The sequence below is a fragment of the Coturnix japonica genome, chromosome 11 (genome assembly GCF_054131305.1).
Source record: "Coturnix japonica strain WE chromosome 11, WE-NBRP24, whole genome shotgun sequence".
NCBI lineage: Eukaryota > Metazoa > Chordata > Aves > Galliformes > Phasianidae > Coturnix > Coturnix japonica.
In genome coordinates, this window is record NC_140673.1 from 16,202,987 (window position 1) to 16,221,866 (window position 18,880).

General features: G+C 44.9%; 1 protein-coding gene across 1 annotated transcript in view; it reads left to right on the top strand.

Annotated features, from left to right (window-relative positions):
- The first annotated feature begins 11,941 nt into the window (after positions 1-11,941).
- Positions 11,942-18,880, top strand: part of DDAH1 (dimethylarginine dimethylaminohydrolase 1) — a 49,442-nt gene continuing 42,503 nt past the window's right edge. The window contains exon 1 of the mRNA XM_015870178.3: positions 11,942-12,314. Coding sequence (XP_015725664.1) covers positions 12,009-12,314 — 306 coding nt within the window. The 5' untranslated portion in view covers positions 11,942-12,008. The remainder of the gene's footprint in view (positions 12,315-18,880) is intronic.

The window sequence follows — 18,880 nt, forward strand, 5'->3', positions numbered from 1 at the left end:
CTTCATCCTTATCCCCAGCAAAAGCCTGAAGGATCTAACACCAGAGAAGAATATGTGGCAGCAGCTCAGTGTTAACAACTATGTAATTTATGTCCTACAGCCCTATCAAATATAATTACAAACCGTATTCATAGTGCTGCAAATTACGCAGCATTCACCAGTGTGGGAGATGGTACGCTGCCTGTTCTGATAGATGATCCCACACCTAGCAGTGACTGGCAGCTTCTGGGAAATAGCCAGGAATCCCTTTGTGCCTGTATGATGAAGGACAGATGGTCTTTTTCTCCTTCAAGGACAATTCCATTCAGGCTTTATTTGTGACAGTTTATGTGCATATTATTTGTATTAAAGGAGGGCAAGTATAATACTTATTTTCAAGCTAAAATACATCCATACGAAGTGAGATTTTTAACTTTATTTTTTTGCATCAAGACGTCAAGACCAGTTCTGACTGTTGAGTATTTATTCTCTCTGACAATGGAGACAATTTTCATAAGCTTGAAGGAGACCTTGTGCTTGTCTGGCAGTGCAGATTCCTTTGTACCTGCCTCGGAGGCCTTCCTGCCCTTCTGGAGCAGTGCAGCAGAGGCTGAGGATAAATGAGAACAGAAGTGCTATTAAAAGGACCAAAAAAAGGCATAACCCAAGTTAATACTCTTTAATGTTCGTAATGCTGCTCTTAACCATTCCTCTCCTCAGGATTTCTTACGTCATTTGGAATGGCTCAAGGGGAATGACTGGCTCCCTCCCACTCTTTCTTTTCTCCCTAGCTTATTTTTTCTTCAGTGAACATAAGTTGAACCCTGCTCAGCTAATTCTGTGGATTAGTAGCAATAACCAAACCACTCTGTTCAAGCTCAAGGTGATTCGTACAGCACGATGTCTTGGACATTGTAGTCTTGAGCTGCTGGGCTAAGTGGGGTGCTCTTGGCTTTTAGAGTCCTTGCTTTTGGCTCTGTGGGTCTTTAATGGGTGTTCCTGCTTAATTCACAGTAAAATGGTAATCATCATAATAAAATAAGTGTCCTGAGCTTTTAGTGGCTTTTCAGCGAGCTTTGTACAGTTTCACTAATTGCATTAGTTTCAGATCTGAATTATTGAAAGCTTCTGGAGGGAAAAAAAAAAAAAAAAAAAAGACTCATTTTGGTCAAAGACAATTAGGAGATGTTCCTGGAACCTTTTTGCACTACTCAAGTTCAGCTATCCATTAGTTGCTGTTACTTATACATCATCAAAAGTGTGCCAGGATAATTAAAGATAAAAAGAAATTTCTGTTGTATTGGTCCTTACAAGAAAAGTAGAATGTGCTCTTTGCTATGAGAATCCAAACCTGCCTCAGCGAATAAAGGCCCTATGAGCAGTGCAATGACAAAACACACAAAGGACAGAGCCTCATTTCCAAGAGGATCAAGCAGATCCTTGATGTCAGAATGAAGCAGCTCCTGGCCCATTTTTGAATGCTCTCAGCAGTGCAGGATCTAATGACCTGCTTCCCACATGGCTGGCTGCTGGTGCACCATTTTATCCCCACCACAGCCTGTGCTGCTTCTCACTCTGTCTATAAATGCTACCATGCTGTTCACAGTGCAAAGCCTGAGCTGGGAGAGATGGCCAGAGCTGATCCTGGGAAGCCTGGTGCAATAAAAGAAACAAGTGGCTGAGGAACGAGAAGCAAGAGAGCAGATCTGTATGGACACTGACCTGGCCAGGGCATTGGGTGGGCTGCAAAATTCAGTGGAAGGTGAAAAACAGAGAAAATTGAGTGGAAGAGGAAAGAGGATGCCCGAAAGGCCTGTGAGAATCTGGTGTGGTGACTGGGCCATGTGTGTAACCAGGTATTAACAGGGATTTATTTGATTGTTTTTCCAAAAAATACATCAGTGCTGGTGACAGCAGCAGTCCTGACTGTAGCGATCTTAATGAATGTGGTACAAGGGATGCTTCAGGTAGAAGGAGAAATGCGAGATTTCTTGTGTGTGTAATTAGGACACTTGGCAGCTGGGTAAGCTTTAATTGCCATCCTGAGCTCCACAGCTTGCCAGAGAATGAAGAGAGCTATTGATTTCCATCTGGGCACACAATTTACTTCGTAGAGCTCATCAGCCTGATACGTATCTTCATTCTCTGTCACTGCTGTGTGCAAGCTATTGCTGCTTTCACCTGCAGATTACAGGTGGGTCTTCAGCTGAATATGTGGCCAAAATTGCAAGGAGTTGGCTATAAAATCTGCCTCATTTATTGCACTGTCAGTGCACAATGTGCTGTTTTTTTGGGAGAGTCTCCACACCTCTAGGTCCTTATATAGAGCATCTCTTTGCTGTTTGTTTATAAATGTGGTGTTTCTGAGCAGTGGATCAAGGTGGATTTTGTATTTCCCATTGAAGACACAAATGTCCACGGTTAACATGATCTCATCTGTGGGTGACTTCCAAATTTCATGGGCTAAACACTCCATTTTTGCCCTGTAGTTGACAGTTTCTTTATTCCAGGGGAGCACACATAGGGCAGTTCATGATCTTGAAAGAGAGACATGAGAAATGAGAATTCATACGCAAGGCACAAAATGAAAAAATTTTATTTGGGAAAAACAAAAAAAATATAGGGAAAATGTTGTGGGAAAAGATGGAGAAGAGAGAGAAGAAGGTCAAATTATCTTTGCAAAGCTATCAAAAATACAGACTTGATGTCATTTATGAGTCAGTATGCAAATAGCATTGTTAAATATGAAGAGCTGTAGACAACTAATCCAACGTTGCACATGCAATGGAGGTTAGTGCAGAGTAGCTGTTCATATGGCTTTCTGAAATTAAAAAATAAAGGTTAGAATAATTAATTTCCTTCTGTTGAGGAACTGATAATGAGTACAATGCTACACACTCAGCAGATACAATTTATAGGGAATTCCATCATATAGTTCCCCAGGGGGATTGTGCGCTACACAGTAAGAACTGCATGAAATCATGGTCAATAGTAAAAGTTGTTGGATGTACCCAATTCTAGCAAAATTATTTGTATACCAGGTGGAAGAAACATAAACACATCTGGCAGTGGTTTTCCTTTTGCCCACATTTTCATCTGGAGTGACTTTTCTGGAACAACTCTGCACTGACAGCAATGATAAGGCGGAACTGGCCTCCAGATATGAAAGCACTGAGGAAGGGTGCCAAAGTTAAATGATGGCATAAATTAAAATGGAAGTAGTGTTTGAGTAATGTCTAAAAAGTAGTCATCTATAAGTAATCTTGTATAGTGTTTGATACTGTAAAGCTCTTTTCTGACTTACCAGGAAAGAAATGCCTCACTTGGGTTAGTACAGGCACTAACTATTACCCTCTCACCTTTTTGTCTTCTTTTAGAAATGCTTTAATTCACCACAGTAGGGAAAGATAATGACTTCCAAATTGAAACGGGCCCTCTTGGACACAGGGATTTATATCTGTTTGTCTCTAAGAACTAATACAATTTAAATAGTCTGTAGTGAAAAGCAGACTTAAACATGGACAAGACAATGGAGATTAAGAACAACAACAACAAAAGTCAAGTTTTAGATCTATACTTGCCTATTTTAAAATGAGAAAATGGTGAATTTTCAATTGGTCCATTAGGTCTTGAATTTCATCTTGTTCTATTATTTTTAAATCATGATGTCACTGCTGCTTTACTCTCATGTATATATATCTCCCTTTCTAATCAGGAGATGACAGCATGCACAGCAGTAGTAATCTGGTACCTCAGACAGCTGTTAAAATACAACAGCTATTGATATCTCCTTTGTTATTCAGTACTGGATCATAGTCTCATTTCATATACAAAGTAGCTCTTCTGTTTGTAACAAAATACTCCCCACATGACACTGTCTTGTCATCTTTGCTGTTCCTAGTGAGACACAGGGAAATGACTCACAGCATGGTGTGTCCTACTTTGGGTAATTCAGGCACTGAGGTGCTTCCCCAGGCCTTTCACAGTCAGGTCTTGAAAGAAGAGAACCCAGAAGTGTAAATGCCTGAAATAATAGGTTAATTTTTGAAAATATGCCTTTTTCTTGTAAAAAAAATGATAGAAAGATTGCCTTTCCCTCTGCTATTCAAAGTTGTTTAAAATTGCTTTGTACAGTTCCATTCCTCCATTAATTCATCTGTTTAAGTGAGCAGATACTTACACCTTAAGTACCTCCTGTCAAACTGTGACCATAATCATTAAATAATTTCATTTTATTTAGATGCATGATAGAGTTTCTTCCATTCCCATTTACTGAGTTTGTTACCATATGGTATTGCTTCTCTGATCCTAAACATGAGTATTTTGCAGTACCAGTCTGTATGTATTTATAGCAGTGAGGATCAGAACTGGCAAAATAGATGAAGTATGCTTTTCTGTCACTGCTTTCAGAGAAATCAATATGAGAGCTATCTGCTTTCAGTGCTGATTTTGCCTTTGCAGTTGTGTTATGAAAGGCATAACTGGTCCTCTCCATTTCACAAACTTTTCAAACAGAGCTGAATGTGGTGGGCCAATGAAACTATTGGCGTACTCAGTATGTGAGCTGAATTCTTGAGAACAATTCTTGAGACAACATTCCTCCTTTTTAAATAACGTGGTTGGCAGTGTTTACGTGCCTGCAGTATGGAAGTATCTGTACAGAATATTTGCAGCACACAGCAAATGGTCATTTACATGTCATCAGAAGGTCTCAGGATCTGGGGAAAAGAAAGTGTGGCAATCATCAGTTTTATGACATAACTAAGAAAAGGTGAATGAGCAACCAGCATATAGGGCTGCACTGGGATGTTCGTGGTCTGCAAGGGGGAACTAATAGCAACATTTTCTCAGTGGACATGAGGGTTGATGTACTCAGGAATCTCTACTGGGTTTTGTGCTGTCCAACACATTTATAAGGAATCAGAAAAGGGAGGTGAAGGTGTTATGAGAAAGTCACTGATGCTGCTAAGTTTACTCAGCAGTGTTCTGCTTATAGAACTTCAGCGCAATCTCTGCTTGCAGGACAAGTGAGCAGATTGCCTCTGTTCAAGTGATGTGCATAGGGAGAAATGTTCCCACTGCTAAATTCACTGAGATGAGTTCCAGTACAATTATTGACATCTGGAAAGCAGATCTTGAAGTTTAGTATATGCTTCAGCTCAGCATTTCCTCCGAATCAAATAGGTGGTGTTGAGGCTGCCTCATCTCCTGCTGCTCTGTCAGTTTGTCTGCTGAAGTGATCCCTGTGCTGCCTCCAGACCCAGTTGTGTGCAGTGGCACTGCTTGTCAGGAAAGATTATGGGAAGTAGTTATACTCCTTCTGAACTGCACCCTACCTGTTTCATTTCTCCATTCTTTTTTAGCTGGTGAGATAGAAGTATCCACAGACCTCCCCATTAAGTAATGAGGAATAGCATAATTTAAAATGGAATGAGTTAATCACCTGGTATTTCATTAAGCCTTCCTACCAGTGTTGCTCCCTCGTTTACTACCTGCCTCCTATGGAAGCACTACACATTACTTTGGTATGGAGGAGCAAAGAGCTATTGAATATTTCCCTTTGAAGAAGAAAAGATTCTCTTATGTCTATTCTGTGATGGATTACAGCAATAGTTATTGCCCCAAGCTTGAATACATCAATACAGAAGCTAATCATTGCATCTTGTCATGTTTTATAGCTTAACACTGACACGTAGGACAGCTTATTAATAAATTCTAAAAAAATAAAAAGTAGTACATTGGTAATCTTTCACTTTCTTAGTTCAACCTGTGATGTATTAACCTGTATCTAACACTGATCTTGGTGCCAAAGTAGCTGGCAAAAGACCTGCTTGCCCTTTGTAAGCATGTAAGAGAAACCACAAAGTTGTTGACTTGTGTGAGTACATACAGCTATATATAACCTATATGTGTACATGTGTATATTTATATCTCCATATTTTCTTTCCAAGAATAAAGAAGCTGATTCCAATTTACTTTTTTTTCATGTGAATATACAGTTTCCTAGTTTCATTTGCAGGTTATTGACCAAATTAACATCAAAAATGTACCCAGTGTTTGCAAGCCAAGGTTAAAAAATGTTTGAGTGATAAGAATGTCTGAAAATGTGTTCTCAGGGAGCTGGCCACTGGAAAGAATAGAAAATACAAACCAAGAAATGCTACAGCCAAATGTCACTGAATCTCACTGCTGAGGTCACAAGGGCTTTTCAGGCAATGAAAGGAAAGGACAGCTTGCCACACCTGCAGGGTGCTGCCAGCTGGTCAGCTGGCTTCCTAGAAAAGGAAAATGGAGGCCTAGGATAAATATTAAAAAGCAACTCAAGCCACTTTGCAAAGGGTCTGGGCCCTTTAGAAAATATTAACCTGTATCAGTCAGCATTTTTAGTCTCTTGTGGTTTTTTTTAGAGATTAAAGGTATGTTTTTGATGGAGGACTGGAGGAAAGAAAACACAGCACATCCATCATCCTTGCCATATCAGTGCCTACTTGGTTCAGGAGCTGTGGCTTTCCAAAGAGTACCTCCCACCCATACCTCCAGGAACCCTTGTGTCCTTCCCTGTCCACAGGGGCACTTGCAGCACTGCCTGGGCAGCACCTCTGCACCACATCACAGCTTTAAATTCTTGAGACCCACTGAAAAACAGCTGCATAAGTGCAAATTGCATGAGCCATCCCTCTTTGTACTACCAGTGCTGCTAATTCCTTGTCAAGCTGATAAAACAGCATATGTAATTAAAAATGCTGTCTGATACCAGCAAAAGGTCTTACTGGCTGATTTTTCCAGGGCAGCCACAATAAGAGCAAATTACAAAGCACTTACTCTAACTGTCTCCTCTTTCTCTTGTGGGTGGCATAGTGTTTGTGGCGTATTGCTGGGAAGTGTATCCTTCAGGGAAACAAATTGTGCTATTCTTTTCTGTAACAGAGATGTCAGATACTGTAATTCAGCACAAATTCCCACAGATTACCAGTCTCACTTTTTAGTCTTGATTGTAAGAAGTACCTAACCCAGGCTATTTGTGTGTGTGTGTGTAATTGAACAAGAGATTCTTCCCCTTCAGAGAAAGAATGGCAGAGGTGCACGTAAGGCATGGTGCAGGTGAGGATACATGAGCACAGCATAGAAATCATCAGAATTCTGCAGCTTTCCCTCAAATAATCTGTTTGCTCAGCCAAGTAAATCCAAAAGCTGATCCTATTGGTAGCAGTGCAACCTATTGTAACAAAACATGTGGGAAGACTATAAATGCCAGGAATGCTCTGAGTTTCTGAGTTTTGCCCAGGCTCCCTGGTGCCATAAGTCATGGCAACAATGCTGCCAAAGCTGATTGTAAAGAATCACCCTTTGACAGTGTTGTCTCCCAACAGCTGCTTAGCTGTCAGCTCAGGGAAATTCTTCCTTCTCTGGAGTATGCAAAATGCCAGCTGAGGCCCAGTTCTTTATCCCATATCAGACAAAACAAATACTGTGGACCAGCTAGATACTGGATTAATCTGACCCTTGCTAGACTCCATGAGATAGCTTGGGTTCAGCTCAGGCAAGGGAAAATGCTGCTCCCCAAAAGGATTTCTTTGTGTTCTGGCAGATGCACTGCGGATTTACACCATCCAGAAAGGACTAGTCACCCAAGAGCAGCCTGTTACATGCCAAGCTGAGGATGTCCAACATTTGGGAAATGTAAAGTGCTCTGGAGCCTGTCCATGCTTTATACACCAGGGTAAAATTAAGTGAGGTGATACATTGTCTAAACTGCTGATCTTTACTCCTGCTAAATGAGGAGCCCAACCACTTATTTAGTAAAAATACTGTTCAATAGAGTCACAGTGTTATTTTGCGTTACAGAGCAGAAACTGGACATTACTGTCAATTACCTAGGTGAGAACTTCTTTGGGTCATTTTTTATGTATCTAAGGCAGGATTAAAATAAGGTTTTATCTTTTATGGCTGTGAGCAAGACTCAGTCCTGTGCCCTCACTATCAGAATGAAAGACCCATTGATCATAATGGAAGATTTTCCTGCAAAGTGTCTGCTTCTGTTATAACAGCATTTGGATATGGAGTACTTGCTCAGTCTTGTATTGAGGTGAAGAATCTCTAAAATTTCTTCTCCTTGAAAAAATGTGAAATTCAGTATCTCCTTATCTGCCCGGTACAGATCCAGCCACCACTGTAAGAAGCGCTGGGTGCTTGGTGGCCTTCTTGCCCATGGTCTTCAGTTCCTCAAGTTTCAGGCAGCATTTCATTATGGTGTGAGACATGTTCAGTAAAGGCGAACATTAGGGCCAGAGGTGCTGTTCCTGCATCTGCAAGCAATGGGAAGTGATGTTCGAGGTAGCCTTGTAGCATGTCTGAGCAATCAGCTGTGTGGTATACCTTTGTGTTCAGCAGTGATCTAGATTTTCTTGTCATGGTCCCTTAGACTGTTCAACAGTAGTGGCCAGCTGTGACCATTCACCTAGAATTGTACTAGGGGCTTGTGCATTTGGTAGACATTAGGGGACTTCAGAATCATCATTACAAAGCTGATTTCACTAAAATTATCAGTTATTTCTGGTGTAACAGTGATAATAGAACAACAGGACTGGAACAGACCTTCCCTTATCCATCCTTATTCCCCACCTCCAGCCCTCTGCTCCTGACAGTTTTTTTAATGACTTAAAACACCTGGTGCTGGGGCTGACTATTGTTTCCAGCAATCTTTTCTTCTCTCCCTGATGTTGGGATGTTTTCTTTACTCTTCATTGCAATAATCTAAGTTTCACGCTTGTCTTCAACGTGGTGGATAAGGGGGACAGATTATTCCTTGAGTCTTTGCAGCAGCTTTGTACAGAGCTGCAAACTGCTCTCAAACCATGGATGTGAAAAAAAATCTTATCAATATGCTGTCAGTGATTCTGTCAACTGGATGAATTTTGCTCTGTTTATTGATGACTTCTCTGTCATACATTTTAAGCCATATCTTCTCTTTCAGTGTCTGTTGCATTCTCCTAAAAGCGAATGCACTATTCACATATGCCTCTGCAAATGCATTTTGCAAAGCAATTTTCTTGTCACTGTCACTGCCAGCAGACAACTCCGTGTAGTGTCAGTCAAAAATAATAATAAAATAGATTTGCATTCTTTTCTGCATTTCCTGTATGAAGTGTTCTTCCACATACCATTTTCTATGATATTGCTTGAGTGGTCTGCATTATATCTTCTGATATGAGAGCTGTTTCCATCATTTTGTATGAATTCCATAAGCGATGCAGCTTTCTTCTTGCTGGGAGGCAGCTTTGCTCTGTTATAGTAGTCGCTCCAGCAGGACAAAGTTACTGGGAGCTTGCTGGATATATAGCAACATAGACAATAAATACTATGTAGATGACTGAAGCTGAGCCACTTTGTACTATTGCATACAATGAATTTTGAACTCTTGCAAAACTGTGTGAACACGTTTTATTGCATAATGCTAATTGTGAATAAAATTATATTTTGTTAAATTTATTATAAATATGCACGATTTTCCTCTGGCTGCATCTGTTCCTAGGTTGCTCATGATGCCTCTCTATTCAACAGAAATAACAGAACAATCATGATCAGCAAACAGTTCTCCATTTTTATGTACAATGCTCCTCTTTCTAAATTTGTGAAACAACACAGGGTTTCTTACTGTAGTAATTATTTCTGCAACCTTGCTCTAAATAGATAACGTAGTGTATTTCCAAGATACATAATGTTCCTTGCATGCCTTTGTCCATACAACATTTCCCCTTCCTCTGGCCCTATCTCCCATGGCAGGGTGTGCAGAAGATGCTGGAGATGACACCTGGCCAGCTCCCGTGGGCCACCTGAGACCCGGTCAGTGTCAGTGCCTCCAGGGCAAACCACATTGTCCTGTCATAGAAGTGCAGAAATGATCCCAAGGAGGTACCCTAACATGTTTTCAAACTGCACAAAGATAGCAGTGCTTTCTCTTCTGTCTAAAAGTTATGCTAGAAGAACAAAACCGAACCAAAGATTGACAATGGCCACATCCCAAATCTGTAATGAGTAAAAATAGGCTCTATGGCTGTGGAAGAACTGCACATTACACTCTGCAAGCTACTGAATACTATATACCAGAAGGAGTACAATACCATCTGTAGTTGTTTCTCAAGAATTTCAAGCATCCAAAATGATGGCAGCTCAATTGCCTGCCCATTTGTTTAAAGAGAGTAATATTTGCACATTATTCAGTGAATCACCGTTATTCAAACAACTGCGCCTCAGCACGCTACATAAAGGCAGCCGTTACGGGGCGTATGGAGAACGTGTGAGAAATGCAGATGAACATCAAGACAGCTGCCATTTTAGAAGCACACTCTGATATTTCCTTCATGTTATTCGTTAGTTATATCCCCAAACCCTGAACACGTGCCTGTGTCCACAGAAGCACGGCTAAGGCAGCTTGCCCAGCTTTTGTCTGAGCACTGAAGGGGAACACAGTGCTGTGTGTGGGCAGTCTTCTCCAAGCTTCCCTTCTGTGACCAGGGGACACCTGCCAGTAAAAATGGCTGGAAGGAATGTCCATATTCCTCTCTTCCCATCTGCTCTGGTGAGGAGAGATTGCTGAGGCACTTGGGAGGGCGGCAGCATTGTTGTCATCACTGGAGCTGGTGCTGCGGACATCTCCTGCAGAGTGAGGTCTGGTGAAAAGCCAAAGTTGCTTCTGTGGGGAGCTAGAGTTGTGGAGGGTCGACTGAGGGCTCCCCTCGGCCAGGGTAGCCATGAATCAGGCAGGGACATGGGGAAAATCTCCGGGGGGGCGGAGGGGGGAGGTTTAAGGGTCTCTTGTATAGGGAGAGATAGAAAATCCCTATTGTCTCAGTCCCCAGTGCAGAGGTGGAGCAAGATGCTGGTGCCCCTACTAGCTAGTCTGCCCTGCAGAGGTAGAAATTTCAGTGCCTTAAAGGAATGAAAGATCATGGCAAGCTCTCCTGACAAACAGTCCTGTAGAGTCATTTGGAATTGGCTGCGCTCAGTTGTTCCAGATTGCATTTAGAAGTGCCTTCCTTTGTGGGAGATCTTGCATGTGCTGTTAGGGACAAACCACTGGCCCCAGGGGAGCAGGTTGCTGCGGGCGGGCACCGTGGGGCTGGCAGCAAGGCTACACTGCCCACACCAGGATCAGGTGCAGAAGCATGGGAAGATGCAGGTGTCTGAATTCTGTGGATGTGATAACGTGGTTATGAAGATCATTGTGCAGGGAGATACTGTTACAGAAATGACCTTACGCCCAAGCAAGTGCTAGAACACTTTGATGCAAATCAGGGGCTTTGCCTCTGAAAGGAACATTAAGGAAAAAAACATCGTGGCCTTCAGGCTGATAACCAGAATGACCACGTACCGCTTCGGGGACAGCTGGAACTCTCTCCCACCACCTCCCACATGCCGGGAGCTGCCCACAGTGCCGGCAGATGGGCCGACGAGCGTAACACGGTGGCTACAGCTCAGAGGCCGGCTCCTTCAGCGGGAGAGCAGCCCCAGGTCCCTACGGCAAACATCGCGCTGCCTCCCGCAGCCGTCGCCTCCCGGCCCCAGCGAGGCACCCGCACAGGCGGTGTCACGGGGAACACGGAGCCTTCGAAAGTCGATGACCGCCCGTCGATTCGGTGATGCCGGGCACGTGGCACCCCAAGCCCCAACGCTGCGGAACCGGAGCAGCCCCAGCAGCCCGACCCGGGACCGAGCTTCGGGTCGGACCGAACCCCAGAGACCCTCTGGCCGAACCCTGGCTCAGCCCTCTCGATGCCGCGAGGGTCCCGGCGCCGCCGCCCACCGCCCAGGTAAGCGGCGCCCCTCGGGGGGCGGCCAATGGAGCGGCCCGGCCGCCTCCGCCAGCCAATGGGAGCGCGCTTGGCTGCGGCCCCATGGAAATATGCCTGGTGGGGAGCCAATGGGGCGCGGCCGGGCCGCGGGCGGCGCTTTATCAGCTGCCGGGGCCGGCGGTGGCGGCAGCCGCGCGGAGCCGGGTCGCTCGGATCCTGCCGCGTCCCCGCACAGTCATGGCCGGGCTGGGCGGCGGCCCCGCCGCCTTCGGGCGCTGTACGCACGCCGTGGTGCGGGCGCTGCCCGAGTCGCTGTGTCGGCAGGCGCTGCGCAGCACGGCGGGCCCCGAGGTGGACTTCGCTCGAGCGGAGCGGGAGCATCAGCTGTATGTGGGCGTGCTGCGGGGCAAGCTGGGGCTGCAGGTGCTGGAGCTGCCGGCAGACGAGAGCCTCCCCGACTGCGTCTTCGTGGAGGACGCGGCCGTAGTCTGCGAGGAGACGGCGCTGCTCACCCGCCCGGGCGCGCCCAGCCGCAGGAAGGAGGTACGGTACAGTACGGTACGGTGCAGTACGGGGCGGTGCGGGTGTCCGAGCCGTGCCGGGGTGCGGCGGGGTCCGCCCGTCCCTGCTGAGGCGGCACCGCGGGGCTCCTCCCAGCCCCGCCGCCCCCCGGAGGCTTCGGCCCGCAGGTGCCCGGAGCGCGGCCGTGGTCAGCGCCGCGCTGTCCCTGTGCGAGCCATGACTCATCTCGGCCCTTCGCGGCCGCGTGGGCTCCCGGCGGCGGAGTCGCGCCCTTCGCGTGGGTCACCGCGAAGCCGTGTGAGTGTGTGGCGGTGCTGCCGTTCCGTTCGTCCCCGAGCCCATCTTCGTGGAGCGCTGGGCTGCGGGCGGTGCTACAGGTGCCCGAGGGCCTTACCCATCCCCTGCCCGGGGATCTGCTCCCTGCGCTGGACCGCGTGCCTGCAGCCCCTGCGTGGGCCCCGCGTGCTGAGCGGGTGCAGCTGCTCAGCCTGGCTCGGGCGTGCTCAGGACTCCGCATTCTGCCCACCCAGGAGGTGGTCTGCTGGGCAGTGAAGTGCCACCCATCTGTTTCCTCGAGGAGCAGAGAAGGGAGTCAAGCAGCTCACCCATCTCTAGGCTGCAGGACTGTTGTGCTGACTTCTTGCCTCCCTGCTGGCAGGTTTTGGGGTGACTCTCTTTGTCTGTCCCCATGCTTGTTCCTGGGATGCCACTGTTGTGGGCTTGTGATACACAGCCACCCACTGACATGCCTGGGGCTGAGGGGAGGCTTCCCTGGGCCACAGTGAAGTGTGTAATGGTCTGTATGGCTCTGAGTCTTTCTGATGTGATGCCCTAGTAATTCTAGTAATAAAGTTCACCTGAATTTTGTCCAACAGTGAGTCTGAGGTATTGTACAGCTCTTGCACGTATGCTTTTCCCTGTGCATACATGTGTATCTGCTGCTTCAAACACACCTGGATGCTCTTAAAGGGAGCAGCACTAGAGCCAAGTGTGCATGCCACGTGCTGCTTCCGGGAGCTGTCAAGGCCCAAGGGGGCTTGTGCAGGTCATTTGCTGTGAGTCACTGATGTGTACTGTGAGAGTCTTCAGGAGGAACTGCTCTATTATCAATTGCTCCCTGTACTAACTCAGATGTGTCTCCGTGGAGTGGTGTTGGCTCTGCTCTGCCTGGGTGTGTTTGACAGCCCATAAGCATTTTGGGCAGAAAGGGGTGCTGGGTTATGTTACACAGATGGCGAGAGGTGGGACACGTGCAACCAGAGCACCAGCAGAATGCAAGAGGCAGCATTTCTTTGTCCACTTAGAGATCTCACATTCTGCCGACACAGAGGGAATACAAAGGGACATGATAGGACAGCAGAACTGAATGGGCTAGTGGCTATAACTTTGCAGTTTGTTGTTTGAGGTGATTTAAGGAAATATATATGACAAGGAATAAAATGGTGTAGGTTACACCTTTATACAGGGAATCAAGTTGTTTTCTTCTCCTTTCAACGTCACTGGCTGTTCTGGTTCAGCAGAGGTAGTGGACAAAGACAACTCAAGGCTGCAGGAGTAATGGGGGGAGAGCATTGTGGTGCCTGAGAGAAGAAGACTGCAGGGCCCTTGAGTGAAGCACTATTGAATGTGAGTGCTTGGTAGCATTAGATGTCTCCTGGGGTTAACAGCAACATGGTCAGCCACACATCAGTTTCATCTGATGTAGTTATTGGTGTTGTAAAACAATTTGTGTTTTTTTTTGTTGTTGTTGTTTTTCCTTTCTTAAAGATCAGATCATGGCTTTTTTGTTACTATGTAATTCTAGATATGTTAAATTTCTTTTAAATCATAATTAGATGTTATTCCTCCAGCATCCACAAAAAATTAAAAGGATTGTGCTGGAGGGGATTCATATGTTAACAGTTTATCATTGCATTACAGTTTATTGTCAGTTTGAGAATAACAGAAAATCTATTCTGCTTCTGTTCTTGTTTGTTGTTCTCTGTATGTTTGTTTTGTTGGGTTTGGTGGGTTTTTTCTTTGCTTGGCCCATGCCTGCTGGGGTTGCTACAAGGTTCCTTATTGATAGTGCTAACTACTTTCATGAAGTAGCATTTCAGATGTGATATGAAATAAAGCTTGAACATAGTAGATTTATACTAGATACAGCAGAGCAGATTTATTTCTTTCCATGGGTGACTTGTCCAGACACAGTCATAAATCAAGAGAAAAAGCTTTGAAGCATAATTTGAACCTTATTAGTTTTCTTGAATGATGGTGCGATCACTCCCATGAGCTTTCTGTGAGTTAAAGGAAAAATAAAATAAAAAATTGAACAAGCATCCTCTTAAAACTAACAATGCAGTGTAGTGCTTGTCTGAACATGTGACTAAATTATTTATAACAGTTTGCTCTCCAGGGAGCAGCACAACTACAGCAGTGCTTTATGGAGAGATGGGGAGAAGATGGCGGGCAGCAGCATGCCATGCAGATCTAGGGCTGCCTTACTGCTAAGGGAAGGCCTGGCTGACACACGTGTTGAGGACTGTACTGCAGAGAAATACAGTGGGTCTGGTGGGCAGCAGGCTGAATGTGAGCCTGCACCATGTGCCCCTGCCATAGAGATGGCCTACAGCATCCCGGGCTGTAGCAATGAGCAGAACCAGTAGGCTGAGGAAAGTGTTCTACTCTGCACTTGTTAAACAGCATTGATAGGCTGTGTCCCAATTTGGTTTTTCTTCTTAGTGTAAGAAAGAGATGGACCAACAGCACACTCACTGGAAAGCTGCTCAGGGGCTGAAGCACAGCCTGAGGCAACTGGACCTGCTCCACTTGGAGAAAAAGTAGCTCAGGAGGCCTAAGGGCAATCCCCTGGTATCTACGTGGATTATCAAGAACAGAGGCACAGCATTTCATTGTGTGTGGCAGGATAATGGGACAGTGGGTGTAGACTGGAGCATGAGGGTTTAATGGGATAGCGAGAAGGCTTTTTTGCAGTGGGGACAGCCAAGCAGTAAAATGAGGACCTGGAAAAGCTGCTCTGCTGCTATCTATGAAGGCTTTCAAGACTTGACTGGATAAAGCCCAGAGAAGGATGGTCTGTTCCGATAGCTGGTCCTGCTTTGAGAGGAGATTGGCTTCTGGTTGGATTGATCCACTTATAGACAATTGTAAGGACACAACCTAATGAAACCGATTTCTTCATGCTGCTTCTGGAGGACTCTACTGCTAACCCGTCTGGCTTGGCCAGCCTGGTGTGTTTGCGTGCATGGGGCCGCTTTAGTGCCTTGTCACTTGCACTGTCACTGGCTGTCAGAGGGGAGGAGGATGGTTGGAATCCACATACAGTACCAGTTTCTCAAAGAGCATTTTCTTATTCTTTTTATGTAACACAAGCATAACCCATGAATACTTCAAGAGAGTGGCTGACGCATGCTTGGCTTAACCCAGTTAATACGAAGCTTGTCTGTTGAGTAAGTGTTTGTGCCCTGAACCTCCCGCAGTGCAGGAGAGCTGTTCCAGCTGGTGCTGCAACCAGGCAGGGCTCGCTTGTCCCTTCTTTTACCTGTATGGGCTGCAGGCTACCCTACTGCTTCAGTGGCTTGTGTCCAGGCAGCTCGTCACCAGACATGTGGTAGGTCAGGCTTTGTAGCCTGATCAGAGCAATGATGAAGGATGTGGGGAAACTCATAGTGCATCCGAAAGACAGCAGCCTGGCTGAATATGCAGCTGGAGCAGTTCTGTTTCAGGCATATAGTGCCTCCTGATAAGCTGCCTGCCAGATGTGTGAACTGAGCTGTGCTGTCTCCATCCTCGCCCATTTCATGTTGCCAAAAACCATAATGCAGTATTTAAGAACCATTGCAGCGTGTTCGTTCACTGACTAAACTCCATTTTAGGAAGGCTTGTCATCAACTGTAATGTTGTCTGTAGAAGGAAAATTTCCATAGCATCTTTAATAGTGCTGACTGAGCTTCTGTGCTTTACAGATACACTATAGGTTACCCCTCCAGCACGGCTGGATTCTTTACTGGTTGTCTGCTTGGAAAAAAATCAAGCAGCTGCTGTGGCTGTTTATTCTTGCTCCAAGTTATTGTAGGGTAGAAAAAAAAGAGTTCAATTCAACTTGGTCATGTTCAGTGAGTACTGGGAAACAACCCAGTATATGTATATATATATATTTTAGTAAAGTAGAAAAGTTGGTCATGTATTTAATGTTTTGTTTACAAGAAGCAGGGGCTTATTTCACTGCATTATGTTTCTGTGCTATCAACTTCTAAACTTATTTTAAAAATTCATAGTTTCTGGGGAGTTTAGGATTTAGTAAAAAGATAACAGCTCTTGAAGTAAGCCAGAGATGGATGGCTAATGTGGATAAGCCAGTGTTTTGTTTAGCTGTGTGCAGTTACCAGCATGCTTGATGTTTGAGTTGAGTAACTCTAATGAAAACATTGTGATCAAGTTCCAGCACCTTTTGTCCAGGCAGTGTGTTCTCAATTGTTTGTTCTGCTGGTCTAAGTTCTTCATGTCACCTTCTGAATGCACCAAAGTTAAATGTGTAGATGATCCCTGATCAGCACATTGCATTTACTGTCTAAGTTGTCTTAATGTGCTTGGGGTAGCACAAACAGCACTTGCACCATTTCTGTGCTTATGCAGGCAGATGGAAATCCAAAAGCTCAGCAGAATAGGCCCCCAATAACTCTTCTCTTCAGCTGCTGCATAGGCAAGGAAGTGTAGCTGCTGCAGAAATGATTGTGGTGAGCAATTCCTCCATTGGTGGTCAAGAAGGGAAATACTCACCCAAGAGCATCTTTTTTCCCCAGAAGACTCCCTGGGGACAACCTGTGAAGCAGCATTGCTGTAGCATAGGAGGAGGGAGAACAGGGTATGAGTAGCAGTTGAATATGTTTATCAAGTGCTGTCATCTCAGCAAGCATTGGAGGAAGCCTCCTGGTTGCCTCTTGAGCATCTTTGGGTTCTTCCTACGTCAGCTTGCTGAGTGGCTGGGCTTTGGTCTTCGAGCTTGAATGCTGGTGCTGGCAGGAGTGGTTCTCAGCCCAAGTGGCTGAGGCCTCTAAGAAAACAGGAAGCCTGCAGAGAAGCAGCCAGGTAGAAAAAGCTATCAGGGGTAAGGAGTTATATATCACTCAGGCAGATGAGATTGCATTGCTGTTGCTAAATGATAGACATCTTCTCTGTAGAATAATTGTTAATAGCAAAGCTTAGCTCAGGAGAAGTGGATTCAAGGCTCTGCTAGCTTCTGAACTTAATTAGGCTATGGGGGATTTATTTTATGGTGCGCTAGTGCATGAGAACCTGTATCTGCTGACTAATCATTTAAAGCAGCATTTCTCTGCGCAACTGGCAAAGGCCTGTCTCACTTCCATGGAGGATTAGTGCTTTCTGATCACTAGAGAGGCGAGAGGTAAACAAAATATTTAAATAATTCATAGCTCTGTGAATTATCATAACAGACACTGGAGGTCTTGTTCATTTGCTCCGACCCCTTTACATGCTTTTACTGTACCTAACCTGTGATGTTACTGATTAACTTTGGTGTTCTGCTTAGAAAGTTTGGTAGGAGCCTCAGGAGTACCTCTCTGCCACTGCTTGCTGCTTAAGCCAGTTGGAGAGTAAACATTATTAGAAACCTTATGTGAAAGATGCTAGAAGTAAATTAGAAATGGTGTTCAGCACCCTTCTCTTCAGACTGTTTTTACTTGAATATATTTCCCATTTTGCACATGGTCTTATGGCCTCTTCTTTTTACCACATTCTCATTCTAACTTCAGAACCACAGTGAAAGTGTAGGAGATGCTGTCTTTGGTTGTCACAGCTATTTTTAGGTGTACTGAAAAAAAATGGAGAAGTCCCAGCCAAATGTAGGTTTAGATGATTTTGCTGGATACCTAGGTTTTAGTTGTCTTCTGTAGAGATATTGTGTGGAGAACATTGGGAGTAAATAATTGATAGAACCAAGTGTAATGATCTTCTTCAAAGAATATGTCACTTGGACAAGTGTGCTGGGGTTGGTGCAGCTTTCTGCTGCTCATCATGGTGCATGGAAAGCAACCATGTGGCCTTCATCAGAATTTATATCAGTGCTTTCTTCAGTATGTTTTATTAGCTTTCGTGTCAGTGTCTTGGTGTTAGCATATACCTTAAATGAAAAGTAACCAGTAGAGAAGTTTTGTTTTAAACAATATTAAAAACTCCTCTTTAATAGTACTTGAAGCAAGTTGGGGGGAAAAAAGCCAAACATTTTTATGGTATTGGATATACCGATATCAGGGGCGTATATAATTGATGTCTCAGTAGATGTGTGGAAAGAGTATTCCAGCCTCTTTTAGCAGTCTACTTCAAAACGAGGTTGAAATGTTTCTGCGGCCCTGCCCTTCCATCTGCTTTGTGGTTGGAGCATTGCCTTATAGTTTGGGAAGATTCTGCTTTGGTCACAGAATTCACTGCTGATGTAGCTCTGACCCAATATTAATAGGGCTGACACTGGGCAAATGATCCATGCCAAGAGCTATGTTCTTTCATTTTCAATTTTGCTACTGTGATCACAGATTTAATGAAAATATTAGGAAGCAGCTTCTAGTCAA